This window comes from Ursus americanus, chromosome 31, assembly GCF_024610735.1.
Source record: "Ursus americanus isolate L20-20 chromosome 31, mUrsAme1.1.p, whole genome shotgun sequence".
Taxonomy (NCBI): Eukaryota; Metazoa; Chordata; class Mammalia; order Carnivora; family Ursidae; genus Ursus; species Ursus americanus.
The window spans coordinates 23,806,833-23,823,983 of record NC_142157.1 but is presented as its reverse complement, the minus strand read 5'-3'; the positions used below and the strand labels follow the sequence as shown (position 1 = coordinate 23,823,983).

The 17,151-nt window shown below is 38.7% G+C and overlaps 2 protein-coding genes across 9 annotated transcripts in view; one reads left to right on the top strand and one right to left on the bottom strand.

Annotated features, from left to right (window-relative positions):
• SUV39H2 (SUV39H2 histone lysine methyltransferase) overlaps window positions 1-8,417 on the top strand; it is a 29,300-nt gene extending 20,883 nt beyond the window's left edge. For 5 of the 6 annotated variants that reach the window (XM_045788090.2, XM_045788056.2, XM_087857674.1 and 2 more), the window contains one exon: window positions 194-8,417. In XM_045788090.2, coding sequence (XP_045644046.1) covers window positions 194-300 — 107 coding nt within the window. In that variant the 3' untranslated portion in view covers window positions 301-8,417. The remainder of the gene's footprint in view (window positions 1-193) is intronic. The other variant, XR_015722433.1, reaches the window with a different exon arrangement.
• Window positions 4,054-17,151, bottom strand: part of DCLRE1C (DNA cross-link repair 1C) — a 34,220-nt gene continuing 21,122 nt past the window's right edge. For all 3 annotated transcript variants that reach the window (XM_045788002.2, XM_045788010.2, XM_087857673.1), the window contains 3 exons: window positions 14,606-14,694; window positions 13,813-13,907; window positions 4,054-5,986 (listed from right to left, as the gene is read on the bottom strand). In XM_045788002.2, the coding sequence (XP_045643958.2) occupies window positions 5,064-5,986; window positions 13,813-13,907; window positions 14,606-14,694 (1,107 nt within the window). In that variant the 3' untranslated portion in view covers window positions 4,054-5,063. The remainder of the gene's footprint in view (window positions 5,987-13,812; window positions 13,908-14,605; window positions 14,695-17,151) is intronic.

Below are 17,151 nucleotides of genomic sequence, written 5' to 3'. Positions count from 1 at the left end.
AAAGTTCCATCATTTCCAAAAGCTATTCTTTTAAGTATGGGCTAATAGCATATGCTTTTCTCTCTTACTAGCCCACACCATCCTTTCAAGATAATTCATAATGATTTGTCTCTGAATATTCACATTTAAAATTTGAACTTCCTCCTGAATTGTCTTAACTCTTACTTCTGTATTTCTTTTTCTATGTAATCAGGTTCTGGAGATATATCTTCAGATTCTGTTGACCACAGCCCAGCCAAAAAGAGGGTCAGAACTGTGTGCAAGTGTGGAGCTGTGACTTGCAGAGGTTACCTCAACTGAATTTTCAGGAAATAGAGCTGATGATTGTAGTTTTGTTTTTTTCTAATGTTAACATTTCAAAAAAGTATTTGGTACTCTTCTCATATCATCAAGATTATATGCTATGTTAATTTACAGTTCATGTTTCAAACTATTGGCCAAATGTATTACTGATGCTTCTGAAGAGAAGAACACAGGGTCACATAGACTAATTTGAAATACACATATTTAGTAAATAGATACCAAACATGAAAACTATTTACAGATGAGCATATACATACATAAAAAGTCTGTGAAAAAAGAAATGCCTCCTTCAGTTTTTAAGCATTGAACTGATAGCGTAACAGTCACTAAGATCAAATATTCAAGTTGCATACACCTTGAATTCAGAGAAAGTTAATTCAGTTTGGGCAAGTATATACAAGTGCTATTTCTGTTATGTTGTCATTCCCATTGTTACTGTACTTGTATTTGAGACAAACAGATGATACTGAATTATACTATTTTCCTACTTTAAGTAAAATATTGGGTCTTACTGATACAGAAATTTAAGGTTTAAAATTAAATATAAAAAAATTTAATTACAGCTTGATTTCATATTTTGAAGCAATCTAGACTGTTAGGAGGCATGTATGTCTAAATCAGTAATTCTTAAAAACTTTTATTCCCTTAAAAGAATAATTTCCCAAAAGCTCTAAAATTCTAGAATGGCTGGCCATTATGGTGCTTTGAAAGAATGGGGCTGTGGGACCATAGGAGGATTTTTTGGAGTGCCAGGCAGAGGAAAGGGAGCACTTGAAGGGCCCCCCTTAGTAACATGAATTAAGAGATCCAAGTTGAGTACCTCTGGTCTAAGAGTAAAACAAGCTACCCCTGAGTGCAGTTGCACCTAACAATAGTGTTTCATACAACACATTAATATTATATCTTCTGAATTTCAGGCAGTTTTAACATTTCCACCAAATTTAATTATTTTTATATTTCCTGCAGGCTCTTAAAATAATCTATATTTTGAATTGATAAATATTTTTTATACATGAATTTTTAAAATATGATAAAGCTAAACTTGGCTTGGCCAAAGTGTGTACCTGAATAATGAGAACTTTTTTTACTTGAACGATGAAGACTGAGATGGAATATATTCCTTGTTTGGTTTTGGTTTTTGTTTTGTTTTCCTGCATAGTAAAACCTCAATCGGGAAAAAAATGTGTTTTCATCTCTGTCATTGTGGCATTTGTAATCATGGTGTCCAACGTGAAGGTAAATGCAGTGAGTAAATCTGGCTTTCAGTATTCCTAATTAAATTGTACCTAAGTTCATTGCCCCGTTGCTTTAATGACCTAAAATAAGTTTGGGTAAAATTGAACTGACTTTAAGAATGCAGCAGATTCAAGTATCTTCTTAATCCTTAACCTCTTTTTTGGGAGAAGCTACACTTTATTATGCATTATGTTGCTACCACATGACTTTGCTCTTTCATAATATAGGGTAAATTCTTTACATGTTTGGAGTTTCAATGTATTAACCAAAATCTGCAGAAGGTGTCAAGGAAAAATACATTTTTTGGTGCCATTTCTTATGTTTTCTTTATGAGAAAATAGTCACATGGTGTCAGTGGTGAGAAAGCATCAGAGTTTTACAGGTGCTCCAATGGCCAAGCTGACTTTGAATTATAATTCTTACAGGTTTGAAGATATAATTTTAATATTCTTAAAAAGTCAGTGTTTTACTGTCCAGTTATTCTTATCTATTTCTTGTGGTAAAAAAAAAAATGTAAAACAGGAGGGCAGAGGGAAAATGGCTATTTTCAGTCAACTTGTTTCATTTTGTCCTTATTACTAGAAATTTGATGGGTCTTTGAGATTTTAATGACCTTTGTTACCCTTATTTTATTAAAAGCTGAACTTAATCAGTAAAATAGAAACTCCCTACATGAAGCTTTTAAAAGCCTTTAACTATTTTAATTCAACACTTAGCTTCTTTAGTTTCCCAAGTTGTCAGAATTTGTTCCGTATAAATATAACCAATATTCAAGGGTAATATTTAGATCGAGTTTAAACTGTACGTCCACTATGCGAGTTGTATTAATATTGTTTTCAGTACCTACATGAGGATCGTGATACATGGTTGGTAATCTCAGGGTCTTTTCCCCCTCTGTGCAAAATCTAGACTGCACTTATTTTTCTTAAAGTTCATTTTTCTTTAGCAAAATAAATTTAGTTTGGCATTTGGTTTTCTATTTATCGTGGCTTAGCTTTGTTTCTGAATATTTTACTGTCATGTCCAGTAAGGCTACAAAAGGGTCAAAAAAACACTGATGTATTCCAGACTACTTGCTTTTGAGATTAACCAAAGGTTTTTATACCATTCCTTTAAAGAAGTGTATCATTGTCATGGTTGATCCATTTGAATATTAAAGTAGGATTTTACATAGCATAAAATGGATATGGATGGGTACTTGTAAAATGCCTTGAGCATTATTAGTCACCAGGTTACTTAGACACATTGTGCTTAATAAAAACTGCCTGGAACTGTAAAGTTATTTTAGATGTAAAGCTCCTATTCTTTGAGCAAGTTATTAGGCCCTTTCTCTGTGCTCCTCATAGAGCTGAGGCTGGCACTCTCAACTCTATACCATAGCACAGGAAAGGGGGTCTAGACTGGTTAGGTAACATTAACCCAAGATCACCCAGCTCGGGGCCAGTAAACTATTTGACTGTAACGTCCTCGATTTTGTACTGTTAGTTTAAACAAACCTGTAACTCTTGGATTCCTCTCTAAGGCAAATGTAGCTAGCCACGGGGCTGTTTCTATGATTATCTTGGCATTTTGAAACTTTTTTTCACTTTTTCTTTTCTACTTTACAGTTCTTAAAGTAAAAATCAAGTAGACACTATGATTAATCCTGCCCAGTCCTGTACTCTTTTTGAGAGGCATTACTGCTAGTGGCTAAGAGCATGGACTCTGAGCTTGAATTGCCTGTGTTTTCAGTCCCCGCTTCACCCCTTCCCAGCTATGTGAACTACCTCTCTGTGCCTTAGCCTCCTCATTTGTGAATGGGGAAAATAAATTTACCTCAAAGGGTGATGGTGAGGAATAAAGGAGTTGATGTCCAGTGTGTAAAAGAATGAAGCATCATCACAGAGTAAGCACCATATGTAAGTATTTGCTACAATTATTCTGTACTGTAAGCCTGTACTTTAAAATGTTTGGTGATACAAGTTTGTTTTTTAAAGTTTGTTCTAGTGCTCCTAGCCCTTAAATTCACTCAGCTGGCATTTATTATACCAGGTTCACCTATAAAACAATGAGAATATGGAAGTATGTGATATTAAATTGGCAATGTGATTATAAAGTGCTAAAAAATTCAGAAGAATGTTTCCAATTCCCACCTTGGGTTATAAGCTAGACTGTTAAGATGACGACGTCTTTGGTGTCAGTAAATATATAGTTACATTTGATTATATGATTTGTAATAATGAAGTGTAACTAATTTTTAGAGCTATAAATAAAAAAATGAAGTCTCTGGGTTCTTGTATATCAGGACTGTTGTAGTTATGACTTGATATTCAACCAGTGATCTGCAATCTCTACTGGTCTCTTCAGTAATTTTATGCTCACTTTGCATTTAGGTAATAGTACTCCTAGGAGAGAGGGGTAAAATGGGATGCATGTATTTTTACCCCAGTCATGCTGAGTGTCTGTGGAATGTATTTCATCAAAAGCTGGGAGTAGCTGCTGAGCTAGAAACAAAGGATCAGTGCAGCACGGTGATAATGTGTATCATTTAGTTTAATTGATCTGCAAATTGTTTGAGAGACTCCACTTAAACTCCTTTTAAGTGAAATCTCTCCTTTTGCTTCCTTAATCTCTAAAATGCCAGCATACCCCAAAGTGTTGAATATTTATTAATAAACACATAACTATGCAAAAACATAACCCACTGACAGGCTTGAAGGAAATCAAACGACTCACAGAACACACTAATTATTTTCTTCTAGGTCCTAATTTTTCTACTTTTAAATTTGTCATCGTATTCACACCAGCATTCTTAAGTGATATATCTTTTGAGATATATAAGGGGCTGATTGCTTGAAGTGTTTTTATGGTCCTGCAGGATACAGTCGTCTATTGTGAGTGTGCCATAGGCACTTCTGTTGCTGGGAGGAGTGTTCTGGGTCAATCAGATCCAGTTGGTCAATGGTACTATTATTCAGTTCTATATCCTTGCTCACCTTCTGTATGCTAATTCTAGTACTGACAGAGGAATGGTAGAGTCGCCAGCTAGAGTTGTGCATTAGTTTGTCTTGCTCCTTGGTTTTTGCTTTGTATGTTCTGAAGCTGTTTTTAGGTACATATACATTTAGCACTGTGTCTTAGTGAACTGGACTTTTTATCATTAGAAATGTGTGTGATATTAATATAGTCACTCCAGCTTTCTTTTAAGTAGTATTTAGATACCTTTCCCATCCTTTACTTTTACCCTCCCTGCATCATTTGCAGTGAGTTTCTTAGAGACTGCGTCTTGGAGGGTTGTTTTTTCACTATATTTTCATTGGTGTGTTCTGACCATTTTCACTTAATTATTGATGTCTGGACTTAGTTACCATATCTTTTCTGTTTTTCACCACTATTTTTTGTTCTCTGCTTCCCTTTTACTGCCCTGTTTAGGTTACAGGACCATTTTTAAGTACTCCACTCTGATGTGTCTGTTATGATTGGGACTCTTTACCTCTTTGCATAGGGTTTTTACTGGTTGCTCTAGAATGCAAGGCTTTTCGTTTTTAAGTATCTAAGAGTGAGCTTTTTCTTTTTTCAATGACTATATTCTCCCCTCTTGCCAGCTTCTCATATAAATAATGTAAATGCTCTTCTTTAGGTAGCTCAGCTTCTGGTGTTGAGGGAATTTCAAAGTCTGAGGAGCTCTGGGAATCTGCATTGGTGCTAAGATTTAACAGCCTTTTCTCCTGAGGTATGTGCTTCCCGCTGCTTAGAGTGGTTGGTTCTCCAACACTGGGAACCATCTTTCCATCTTGATCTCTGTGTTTCAAGTCAGAGTAAGTATCCTTTGGACAAAGTACATTTTGTTCCATCTGAGAGGCAGGAGTATTCTCTTTGATTCTTGGTCTGTAGCTCCCTTTGTTTAAGGAGGTAATATCCCCACTCTTTCTCTCCTGGGATGATAACAAAACAGTGTCCGATTGGCTGTCCCAGCCTTGACTCCCTTGTTCAGATATGTGTGTTGACTGAGAAGAATTCTGGGAAGAGATGTGAGTTGATTCCCCATCAGAGTCACTAAAAATCTTTGGTGACTGAGAGCCCCCTGCCTCTGTGGAAGAAGGGGGGTTTTCTAAACCGTCATCTGTGATTTCATCATTTCTTTTAAAGAATACTTCCCACCGTGGTACTTCTCCATCAGCCTTTTGCTGGTGGTGTGTCACAGCACCCACGTCTTCTTGAGATGAAGCTGGGGTTTGTAATTCTTCTTCACTTTCGCTGTTAGATTCTTCACAATCTATAAAGTTTGCCCAAGGAAAGGTTTGCATACTCTCTGCTTTGAGGTAGCCTGTGCTTTGCCTCTGTTGTTCAGGCTGGCTTTGTGATGTTGCAGTCATTACAAATACGTCAGGGTGAAGAGTTAGCTGGTATGGAGCCTTGTGCCTTAACGGTAACGGCACGGGATCATCAAAGAGGTCGTCTTCCTCCTCTGCAGGAAAACACAGGAGATATATGGGAAACAATGCAAAGGAGCCAATTTGTGCTTTTAATTTAAAAACCAATTTGTAGCATTTAGCTATGTTTTCATTTGGTGGAACTGCAAATAACAGTTCACTTTTCTTTGAAGAAAAAGGGCCCTTAGGATATTTTGAACAGTTTACCGCCTGTCAACTAGTGCCAAACTTGAGTATATAGATCTGTGTTCCCCAAACAGGCCACAATGCCTATACCAGTGGTTTTCAAACCTGGCTGTTCATTAGCCTCATTTGGAAAGCTTTTTTATTTTTTATTCATTTATTTAATCTATACCCAACATGGGGCTCAGACTCACGACCGAGATCAAGAGTTGCATGCTCTTCTGACTGAGCTAGCCAGGAGCCCCTGGAAACCCTTTTTAAAAAATACAGCTTTCTATATCTCATTCCAGACCTACTGAATCCCTGAAGGTGGGACACAATAATGTGGTTTGTGCTTTAAGTTCTGTAGATGACTGTTCAACAGCCAGTTTGCAAACTGTATATGCTCGGCAAATAATACTCAGTGAATTGGCTGAATAAATAAAACATTTTTCTACCATTTTTCTTCTGTGAATATTTTGTGCATGTTATGGGCTAAAATGTCTGTGTCCTCAAAGGTTCCTAATTTGAAGCCCTAGCCACAGGTGTCATGGTATTTGGAGGTGGGACCCGTAAGATGGGATTAGTGTCTTTGTAAGAAGAGGAAGACAGATTTCTCACTTTCCTTCTTTATGCATGGACAGCGTGTGGAAAGGCCAGGTGAGCACACACTGAGAAGGAGGCTGTCTACAACCAGGAAATGGGTCCTCTTCAAGAACCAGATCTGCTGGCACCTTGACCTTGGACATCCCAGCCTCCAGAACTGTGAGAAGTAAATATCTGTTGCTAAGTCATCCAGTCTTCCGGTATTTATCATAGCAGCCTGAGCCAGCCAAGTGCACAAGGCTGTGATAGATACTGAGGGGAACAAATGTGCCAAATGGGGGCTTACTTTGAAGTGTCACGAACTGAAAACCAATGAATTTAATGTACTGATTTTTTTTTTTTTAAGCATGTTACATTAGCCATATAATGAGCCAATCCCCTTAAATTCTTAAAAGGAGGAAACCTTACTTGGAGAATGAAATTCTCATAAATGGAGTAGGCATGTAATTTGGGGGGGGGGGGGCGCAGGGAACAAATATTTTCCTGCCTTCTAATGACACCTAAGAAGAAAATTAAATGCTCATGAGACTACTGTCCATGGCAACTTAATTGTTCTAGTGTTACCTTACAACTACGACTTAAAAAGATAACATTTTTTCCAGTGATAAAGGATGTAGCTAAACACTACATTTTTAAAAGCTCCTTTTAAAAAATGGACCACAGAGATCATTCTGCTTACATTTTACCAATGAGACCAGCCTAGAGAAGTGGTGTGACAAGACTCTGGGTCAAAACCCGGTCAGTTTGATTCCTGGCTCTGCCTAATCCTTAAGCAATGATTTATCTCCTTTTCTGAAGGACTTAAGGTGACTAAGATGTCTAGCGACTATATTTGGAATCATTCTCAGCTCCAAGATATGGCTTATATTTCAAAACATGGATCATAAATTTGTTTTTGCCACAGTTATGTTTTAGGCAATATTTCCATATCATCTCTAAGTTGAACAGTTTCATGTTCTTCTAGATTAGTGACTATAACATTATCACGGTCTGTTTCAACAGTAAAAATCTGGCAAAACAAACATTAATTCAAGATTCTGATACTATGAATTCTCTTATGACAATATAAAAATTTTAAATTTCTCTATATGAAAACGGAGAGGCATATAACAGAAAATAAGTGTTAAAATCCTTAACGGCATTTACACAAGCTGATAAACAACTAAACCCAATGTTAAAAAGGACAAATATTACAATTCATAGATACTTTCCACCATCATGTCTGTAAAACCACACTGGACAACAAATCAAGCACCTTAATTTCTACAATTGCACCCAATAATGAGAGGTATGAAACAGACCTAAAGTGAAGTTAAATGTACAAAGAAAGAGGAAATACACCATTATAGCCGTAATGCAAAGCATGCAGCCGTTTTTTTGACCACAAAAAGTTTAACTGCTTTTCAGCTTGTATGCACCTCCACACTTGTACAGCTATTAGGAAACAGCCCTTGCTGCAAGCCCTCAAGTGTCTTTCCTTCCCCCCTCCCTGCCCTGGTTCCTGCTTAAGGACTGCTGTCCACCTCTCCACAAGTCGTACACAACGGAAGAACTTCAGGACCCTGTTCTTGCACTATGGTTACTACTTTCTTCATGGTGCCTAAACAGTGTTGTTTTTTAAACTTTAATGTCCTCTGAGTTCTGGATATTTATATAAATGAATGGGGAGGAGGAAGTACATTAAAATATTTGAAATAATTTAGAGTTGTGGAATTCTATGTAACTACTTTCTCAATTAGCTACAATTTATAATAATTATTAAATATAAGATATCAGAGCACAAACAGCTTTATTGAAATGCTTTTCAAAAAAGGCTAAGAAAAGAATGGCTCCTCAACTTACCCCTCAGAAAAATCAGTTGCTCTAAGATTTGTTCAATATTACATGGGTATTAGTACTGATTTTCTTCAACAGAACATATTTAACAGACTAAAGAAACTGAAAAACCACCCAACACACTAGTAGAAATCACCACAGACCTTACAGCCATATGCACAGGACAGAATTATAAAGTCAGTGACATGGACTAAAGCAAACCTCCCTATGGCTTACAAAATATATCTAAAACCATCTCTTAGACTGACCGTAAGATCTATACCTGTACGAATAAAAGCTACAAAAATTGCTATATTAATAAGGAATAAAAATGTTAAGGAATCAACAAGGAACAAAATCAAAAAGAAAAAGCAAAAACAATAAAACGGAAAAACTAGTGGCCCAATCAAAAAACCAAAAAACCACATACTCAACAAAAATAAGTGTCATAGGGATAGATGTTTGAGATTTCTGCTTCCAGCCAAGAGTAACAGGGACTACATTTAACTTCCCACCTGAAACAACTAAAAAACCAGACAAAATATAACAAAGGGCCCTCAAGAAATCAGACATCAGGCAAGGAAGGACAAGGACACCTGAGACATGAAAAACAAATGAAGGGAGCTCTTAGACTGCCCCAGTTAACTTGGTGACTGTTTCCAGGCAGGAAGGGAACACCCAGGTAGAGCCCATGGACATCGTGTTGTTGAGAAGGTGTGACTGGGAGTCAGGAAGCCAAGGTGGCAGAAGCCTACAGAGCAGAGGCCTGGAGAGAGGGCCTCCTCTAGTGCTCAGCGAACAGACAAGTGCATGCTTGTGAGGTAACTACCTGAGGCCAGGGAAAACTTACTCCAAAGAACTGAAAGAAACAGTGCCTAGAATACACACAGTGCTAGGAACAGTGCCTGTTCCCACTAGAGTGGAACCCCTTATAGTTCACATGGCGGCTGAAAGGGTACTAAAAGGGGCCTTAGTAGTGGGGAGAGTTAATTCTAGACCAGATGCTGCCCTGTTCCTGCCTAACAAAGATAAAAAGCAAAACACAAAAGGATCACACTGTAGCCAAACCACTTAACCACATGTCAGAACAAAGTGCATGAATATTCTTAGAAGTCCAAAATTATAGAACCTAACAGGGTAAACTTCTGGTAAAATGATCAAGAAAACATGGGAGTAAATCTTCGTGATCTTGGATTAAGCAATAGTTGATTAGGACACTAAAAGCACAAGAAGTAAAACAAAAATTAGATAAACTGGACTTAATCAAAATTCAAAATTTCAAACTACAAAAGACACCATCAAGAAAGTGAAAAGACAAGCTGTAGACTGGAAGAAAGTATTTGCAAATCATATCTAATAAAGGACTTATACCCAGACTCTATCAAGAACTCTTACAATGCAATAAGATCGATCATCCAATTTAAAAATGGGCAAAAGACCGAAGCATACATTTTAGCAAAGAACATAAATGGCCAATAAGCACATGAATTAAGCTCAAAATAAATAATGAAATGCAAATCAAAACTATGAGATACCTCTTTATACCCAGTAGAATGGCTACAATCAAAAGACAAAATGTGAGCTACAATGTAGAGAAAACTAGATCTTCAATGAGTGGGAATAAAAATGTGTTCAAGTTGGAAAATAGTTTCTCTAATAGTTTGTTAAAATAGTAAAACATAGATTTACCGTATGTATGTTCTGGAATAAATATGCCCTCCCCCCAATTCACATGTTGAAGCCCCAACCCCCAGTGTGGCTGTATTTGGAAATGGAGCCTCAAAGGATGTAATTAAGTCAGTAAGGATAGGACCCTGATCAAATAAGATTAGTGTCCTTATAAGAGACATCAGAGAGCCCCCTCCCCGGGGACTACAGCCCTCTGCCCCCAGCACATGCCCCAGGAAAGGGCATGTCAGCACACAGCGACAGGATAGCTGCCTACAAGCAGAGACGAGGCCTCAGAATGAAACTTACTTTGCCAGCACCATGATCTTGGACTTCCAGCCTCCTGAGTTACGAGAAATGTCTGTTATTTAACCCACCCAGTCTGTGATATTTTGTTATGGCTGCTCAGACTAAGACCCCCACCCCCACTATCATCTAGAAATGCTACTCCTAGGTTATTTACCCCAATAAATAAATCCTATGTCCACACACAGACATGTATACAAATATTCAAAGCAGCATAATTCATAACTAAAAAGCAGAAACAACCCAAATGTCCATCAACTGATGAATGGATACATAAAATGTGGCAATAAAAAGGACTAAGTACTGATACATACAAGACAGATGAACTCTGAAAACATTATGCTAAGAAGCCAGACACAAAAGACCAAACGTTGTATAGTTCCGTTTACATGAAATGTCCAGGAGAGACAAATCTATAGATTTAGTGGTTGCCTACAACTGGAGGTGCTAATGGGGCGAGTGACTCGAAATGGGCACAGTGTGGAGCAACAGAAATGCTCTGAAATTACAGTGGCAAATGGCTGCACGTCTGATAGTAACAGCCACGGAAGTGTTCACCCTAAAAAGGGTAAAATTTATGGTATATAAATTATACTGCAATAATGCTTTAAAAAACTGACAGTTTAAAGCAAAAAAATATTGTGGGATTTACACAAGTAAAATGTATGACAAAAACTGCACAGAGTGTGAGGGGGGAAATGCAGCCACACTGTCATTCAGTTTCTTATACTGTATTATACCATTACTAGAATAATACGTATCTTTTCACTCTGATAGGTTAAAGATGTATACTATAAGCCACTAAAATAGTTACAGCCAATAAACCAACAAGAGATTAAATGTAATCTATTCTTCCCAGACTGATCAACTAATTTACCACAATCCCAATCAGACTCCCTCCAGTGGACATTTTGTACAAATGGCAAGATGATTCTAAAATTCATATGAAAATGCAAAGGACTTGGAATAGCCAAAACAACTTTGAAAAATAGCAAGAGTTCAAGAACTTGTACCACTTACCTTCAAAATTTATAAAGGTACAATAATAAAGATAGGGCAGTACTGATGTCAAGACAGAGATGATGGAACATAACAAAAAGTCCAGAAGGAGACCCCCACATATATTGTCAACTGATTTTCAACAAAAGCGCAAAGTCGATTCCGTAGGAAAAAAGATAACTCTTTTCAACAAATGGTTCTAGAGCACCTGGATGTCCATATGCAGGAGAGAGAGACACACACACCACACACACACACAAAATAACTAGAAAATGGATCACAGACCTAAATGTAAAACCTAAAACTACAAAAATTTCTATCAGGAAACAGAGGAGAAAATCTTTGTGACCTTGAGTCAGGCAAAGAGTTCTTAGTTATACTACCAATAAATAAATAAATATTAGTAAATTGAACATCAAAATTTAATATTTCTGTTCTTCAAAAGACTCTAAGAGACTGCAAAGATGAGTGACAAACTGGAAGGTTTTGCAAAGCATGTAATAATAATTTATATCCAGAAACTCTGAAAATTCAGTAATAAAAAAGCAACAAAATAATTTTAAAAATGGGTAAAGATTTGACAGACACCTCACCAATGATAATACATGGATGCCAATAAGAACATTAAAAGATGCTCAGCCTCACTAGGCTTTAGAAAAATACAAATTAAAACCATGAGATACCACTGCACACACATTAGGATATCTAAAAATACTGGCAATAAGTAGAGCAAGAGAACTGGCAAGAATGCAAAATGGTCCAACCACTCTGGAAAACAATTTGGCAGTTTCTTAAAGACACAGCTACCCTCTGACCACTCCTAGTATGAAAGCATACATTCAAAGATTTGCACATGAATCTTTACAGCTTTATTTGTAATAACCAAAAACTGGAGACAACCCAAATGTATAACAACAGGAATGGATGTATATCCATGGAGTGGAATACTATTCATCAATAAAAAAAGAACAAACTATTGATACATGCAACAGTATTGATAAATTTCAAAATAAATATGCTGAGTGAAATAAGCCAGACATATACTTGTATATGATTATTTTAGAAAATGCTACCTAATCTGATAGAAAGATCAGTGGTTGCCATGGCACGGAGGAAGACAGCAGGGGGCAAGAGGGACAGCTGGGAGGAATTACAAAGTGGCACAAGGAGACTTGGGGGTAATGGATATTTTCATTATCTTAATTATGGTGAAGGCTTCTCAAGTATATGCATACGTAAGTCTATCAAATTGGACACTAAATGTGCAATTTATTGTTATCAATTATACCTTGGTAAAGCTTTCTTAAAAAACCCTACAATTAAGTTTGTATATACGAAGGATTAGAAGATGTCGTACATGATAGCTGTACATCTGAAAATACAACTGTTTTTCTAGAATCAGTCCTGGAATTTGCATCTTAAGGTTTTCAATTTGATTCGAAATGAGAGGAAATGCAGAAATGGAGATGGGAAAGACAGGTCTGGATTAGAATTCCAGCCCCATCACTTACTTCTGGCTGGACCTTGGGGGATTTACTTCACCCTCTAAACTTCATTTTCCTCATTAGTACAATTGGGATGATAGCCCTTCGAGGTTTGGGGTTTAGCTGTAATGTATGTAGAAGACCTAGCACAACACCTGCCGTATACAGCAGAGCTTCAATAAACACTACCATTATTATCAACTCTTTGGGTCATGTATGAGCTACACGGCACAGTAACAGACTCCCCACCAAAGCAATGAAACCTGAGAACCCTAACTACGAAGTCTGGCTGCTATAAAGGAGCAGGGCTTTGTTTGGAAACTGCAGCTCTGATTTCCTCCTCAGAGGTTACCTCTGGTCTTCGCCGGAAAACTAAAGTAGCAATGAGAAGAAGCAGGAAAGTACAGAGAAAATCCATGAGTGTAAGCACTACTGATCAATCTGGTTGGAAATGATGACAAGAAAAGTTCCCATCATCAGCATTTACTAGTATCTTGAAGGAAATGTCCAAGATTAACAGCACAGCCTCTCCCTGTGGCCTACACAAACCACACGGCCTACTTCCAGAAAGCTGAGAACATCGTTCAGTACAGGCACAGTTCTCCAGGTCACTTGTTTTAAGCCCGTGAAGGAGACAGGACTCCTAATTTCACAGGCTGAGAAAGGAAGGCAAAGCACTTGCTGAGAGCATGGTGACAAGTCTGAGTGACAGTGGGTCCCAGGCCCGCCTCTGCCCACTGCAGCTTTTACCAGACCGGAGTAGCCTGGAAAAAAGGCTTGCATGGGAACCCGCACCTCTGAACCCCGGGTCATTTTCTTACCTGAGCGTAGATGAGTTTTTCTGGCTCTCTTCAATTTTCCAAGTGGTTTATACTTTGGCTCAGTACTTTGGGAAGATCGGCATAAAGGCTTTAAGCTGAAACGAATATGAATATTTTATTTTTTCCTGTGGGGAAAGCTGCTAGAACGTAAGCATCACTTACAGAGATGATAAAAATTTGGCCATGGGGAAAATCATATAACTACTTTTCAAGACTGAAAAGCCAGGTTTAATAATTTAAAAACCGCTTCACTGTAACAAAGTGGTGAACATAAGCACTTAAATACACGCTGCTACACAGCTATCTAATCGTAGGACTGAGGGAAGGCCGAACCCTGCATTTGCTCCTGCACTGCAGACAAGCAGGGCCCTGTCCTACAAGACCAGTGAGTGATACGGTGACACCTGGCGTTCAGGGAATACCACAGAGCTGGCTGCTTACTCTTGCCCTACTTCTTTCTCATAAGAATCTCACAAATTTGATCTCCTTATTCTAGAGACTGAAAGCTAAGGCACGGTGATGATAAAATACAAAATGGCATGGAAACCAGATTTGAGGATGGCCTGCCCTTTCTTGAGGGCCTCACTGCCCACTGCTTCCTTGTGCCAGATTCCCAGAAGCCTTTAGGATTATAGATAAAATACCCACTTGAAGAAAGCCATCGGGCTCCCAAGCAGACACATATTTACAGCCATGCCCATCTTATTTACATCCTTGCCCCCGTTTTTAGGCCCAAAACTAGTCTCAGCATCCAGCCTGTTCAACAGAAGTTCCACGAGGAGCAACTACTCACATTTCTACAACCTTATCCATAGTTGTGCCTATTGGAATGACATTTGGATACACGTTCACAGGAGAGATGTAGCTCAAGAAATCTTTAATCTAGAGGAAGGAAAATAAAACGGGTCGATTATCTCTATACCGAAAAATCTGGGTGTTAGGCAACAAAAGGGAGGGCGGGAGAAAGAGCAGCAGGAATTTCTTATGGTGTGGTTCTCAATACTAGCTGCACATGGGGATCGCCTGGGGCCCTCGTGGGAAAAAACTATCCAACACTCAGGCCCACCCCCAAAAAGACTTTTGATACTGAGCTACAGTGGGTACTGGGATCAGGATATTTAAATGTTCTTTGGGTGATTCTGTTCCACAGTAAGGACTAGGAATTAGTAATGGAATTCAAAGATTCTATTTTTTTTTTAAAGATTTTATTTATTTATTTGACAGAGACAGCCAGCGAGAGAGGGAACACAAGCAGGGGGAGTGGGAGAGGAAGAAGCAGGCTCCCAGCGGAGGAGCCTGATGTGGGGCTCCATCTCAGAACGCCGGGATCACGGCCTGAGCCGAAGGCAGACGCTTAACTACTGAGCCACCCAAGCGCCCCATCAAAGATTCTATTTTTTTTAAAGATTTTATTTATTGACAGCAAGACAGCACAAGCAGGGGGGAGGGGCACAGGGAGAGGGAGAAACAGGCCCCCTGCTGAGCAAGGAGCCACCTGCTGGGCTTGATCCCAAGCCCTGGGATCATGACCTGAGCCAAAGGCAGACGCTAAAACAACCGAGCCACCCACGCACCCCTGTATTTCTTTAAATGACATTAGTTTCCTTGTCTAAGAAAGTCACCCATAATTAACTAATTCCCTTCAAGTAAATGAGAATTAAGGTGAATATTTAATACACACAAGAAAACAAGGTTTTAGAATTGCATCTTTTCTCCAGCAAATAAAATAAGGAAATTGCATCTTCCAGGATGCTTGATTTGTTCTAAATTTATTCTCATCTAGAGGACAATGCAAAAATTTCATGAATACCTTGATTTTCTGCAAAGTTCAGAATGCTAAACAAGAGCTCTGTCACTACTCCTCAAAACATCTCTACAACGCAGACAAGTTTCAGCTTTGTCGCTTAATATATCTTGGTGAGCATGTAACCTTGGTCAAGTTACCTGAAGTCTCTAAGTTATTAGATTCTTCATCTAAAAGTATAAATGAGATAATGCATGTGAAGTGTTCGGCACCTGGCATATGTTTAACATTCAATGGAATTATCCATCACAAAGATAATGACAACACAAAGGTTTTTATTCCCTTCTGCAAATGGGGAAACTGAGTTCTGAGATTATTAGAACTCAACTCTACCAAATCAAGAGGTAGGAACCAACGAATTATCAATAACTTCATATTAAAGTGGCTACCTTACTTAAAACAGGAGAAAAAACAAGAGGACCCATTCATTCTTCAGGTATTTTTCATAAACAAATTCTTTTGTATTTTCAGAGCAGGCATGCAAACAAACTATTATTTACCTGCCCACAAGCTACATGATTTGCGTAATTAATTCAAAGTTGAGGCTGGTAGAAATCTGAGGCTCCTTCTACTTAGAAATGAAGTGGCCACAGGAGACAAGAGACACCTACTAGACAGGCACCCTCTGTCCCTTGTACAAGCTGATGTCCTTACATCAGATGTCTGCCTTAAAACAATTCACGAACACTGTCTATTCTCATTATCCGCAGGGGTTATGTTCCTTGAGGTCACCGGGAATGGTGAATGAGCAAACACTGAACCACTACTCGTAAGGGGAAAAGAAGGTTCCTCTGAACCTCTGGTCACTGCGTTTTTGTCAACCTATCAATGCATCACCTTGTTTTATGTGTGTGTGTGTTCAAAGATACCAATTCAGGGGCACCTGGGTGCCTCAGTCAGTTGGTTCAGTGTCTGCCTTCGGCTCAGGTCATGATCCCAGAGTCCCACATCCGGCTCTTTGCTCATTGCGGAGCCTGTTTCTTCCTCTGCCCCTCCCCCCACTTGTGCTCGCAAACTGTCTCTCTCTGATAAATAAAATCTTAAAAAAAAAAAAAAAAGACACCTATATTCAGTATGTACTGTTGATTCATTACTATGAACTCACAGTCAACAGCACCATAACTCGTCCCTGAACAAAGCTTATCAAACACACGGCTTTTCTCCAGAAGGCACCTGCCAGCCTGTGTGCTTAGGAACATACACAGCACCTCAGCACTGCACTTGGGGCCGTTTCAGACAGTGAAATCCCCAACCAGCAGCACAGAACTGTGTACAACGCAGCACGGGACTGACTGCAGAAGGAGCCCTGTTTACCCCACGAGCTCGGCGGAGAAGGCACAGCACGGCCTTGTGCGGCCTAAACTGGGCATCTGCGTGGCCGGTGACTGCTGGGCGTGTCTGCAAACAACCCCGCAGTGCTGCCACTATGAATTTGGGGGTCACAACAAATTTTAGTGAGCAAGCAAACTTGTAAATAAGGAATCCACAGATAAGGAGGATCAGCTGTATTTGAAAAAATCTGACAGGAAATGATA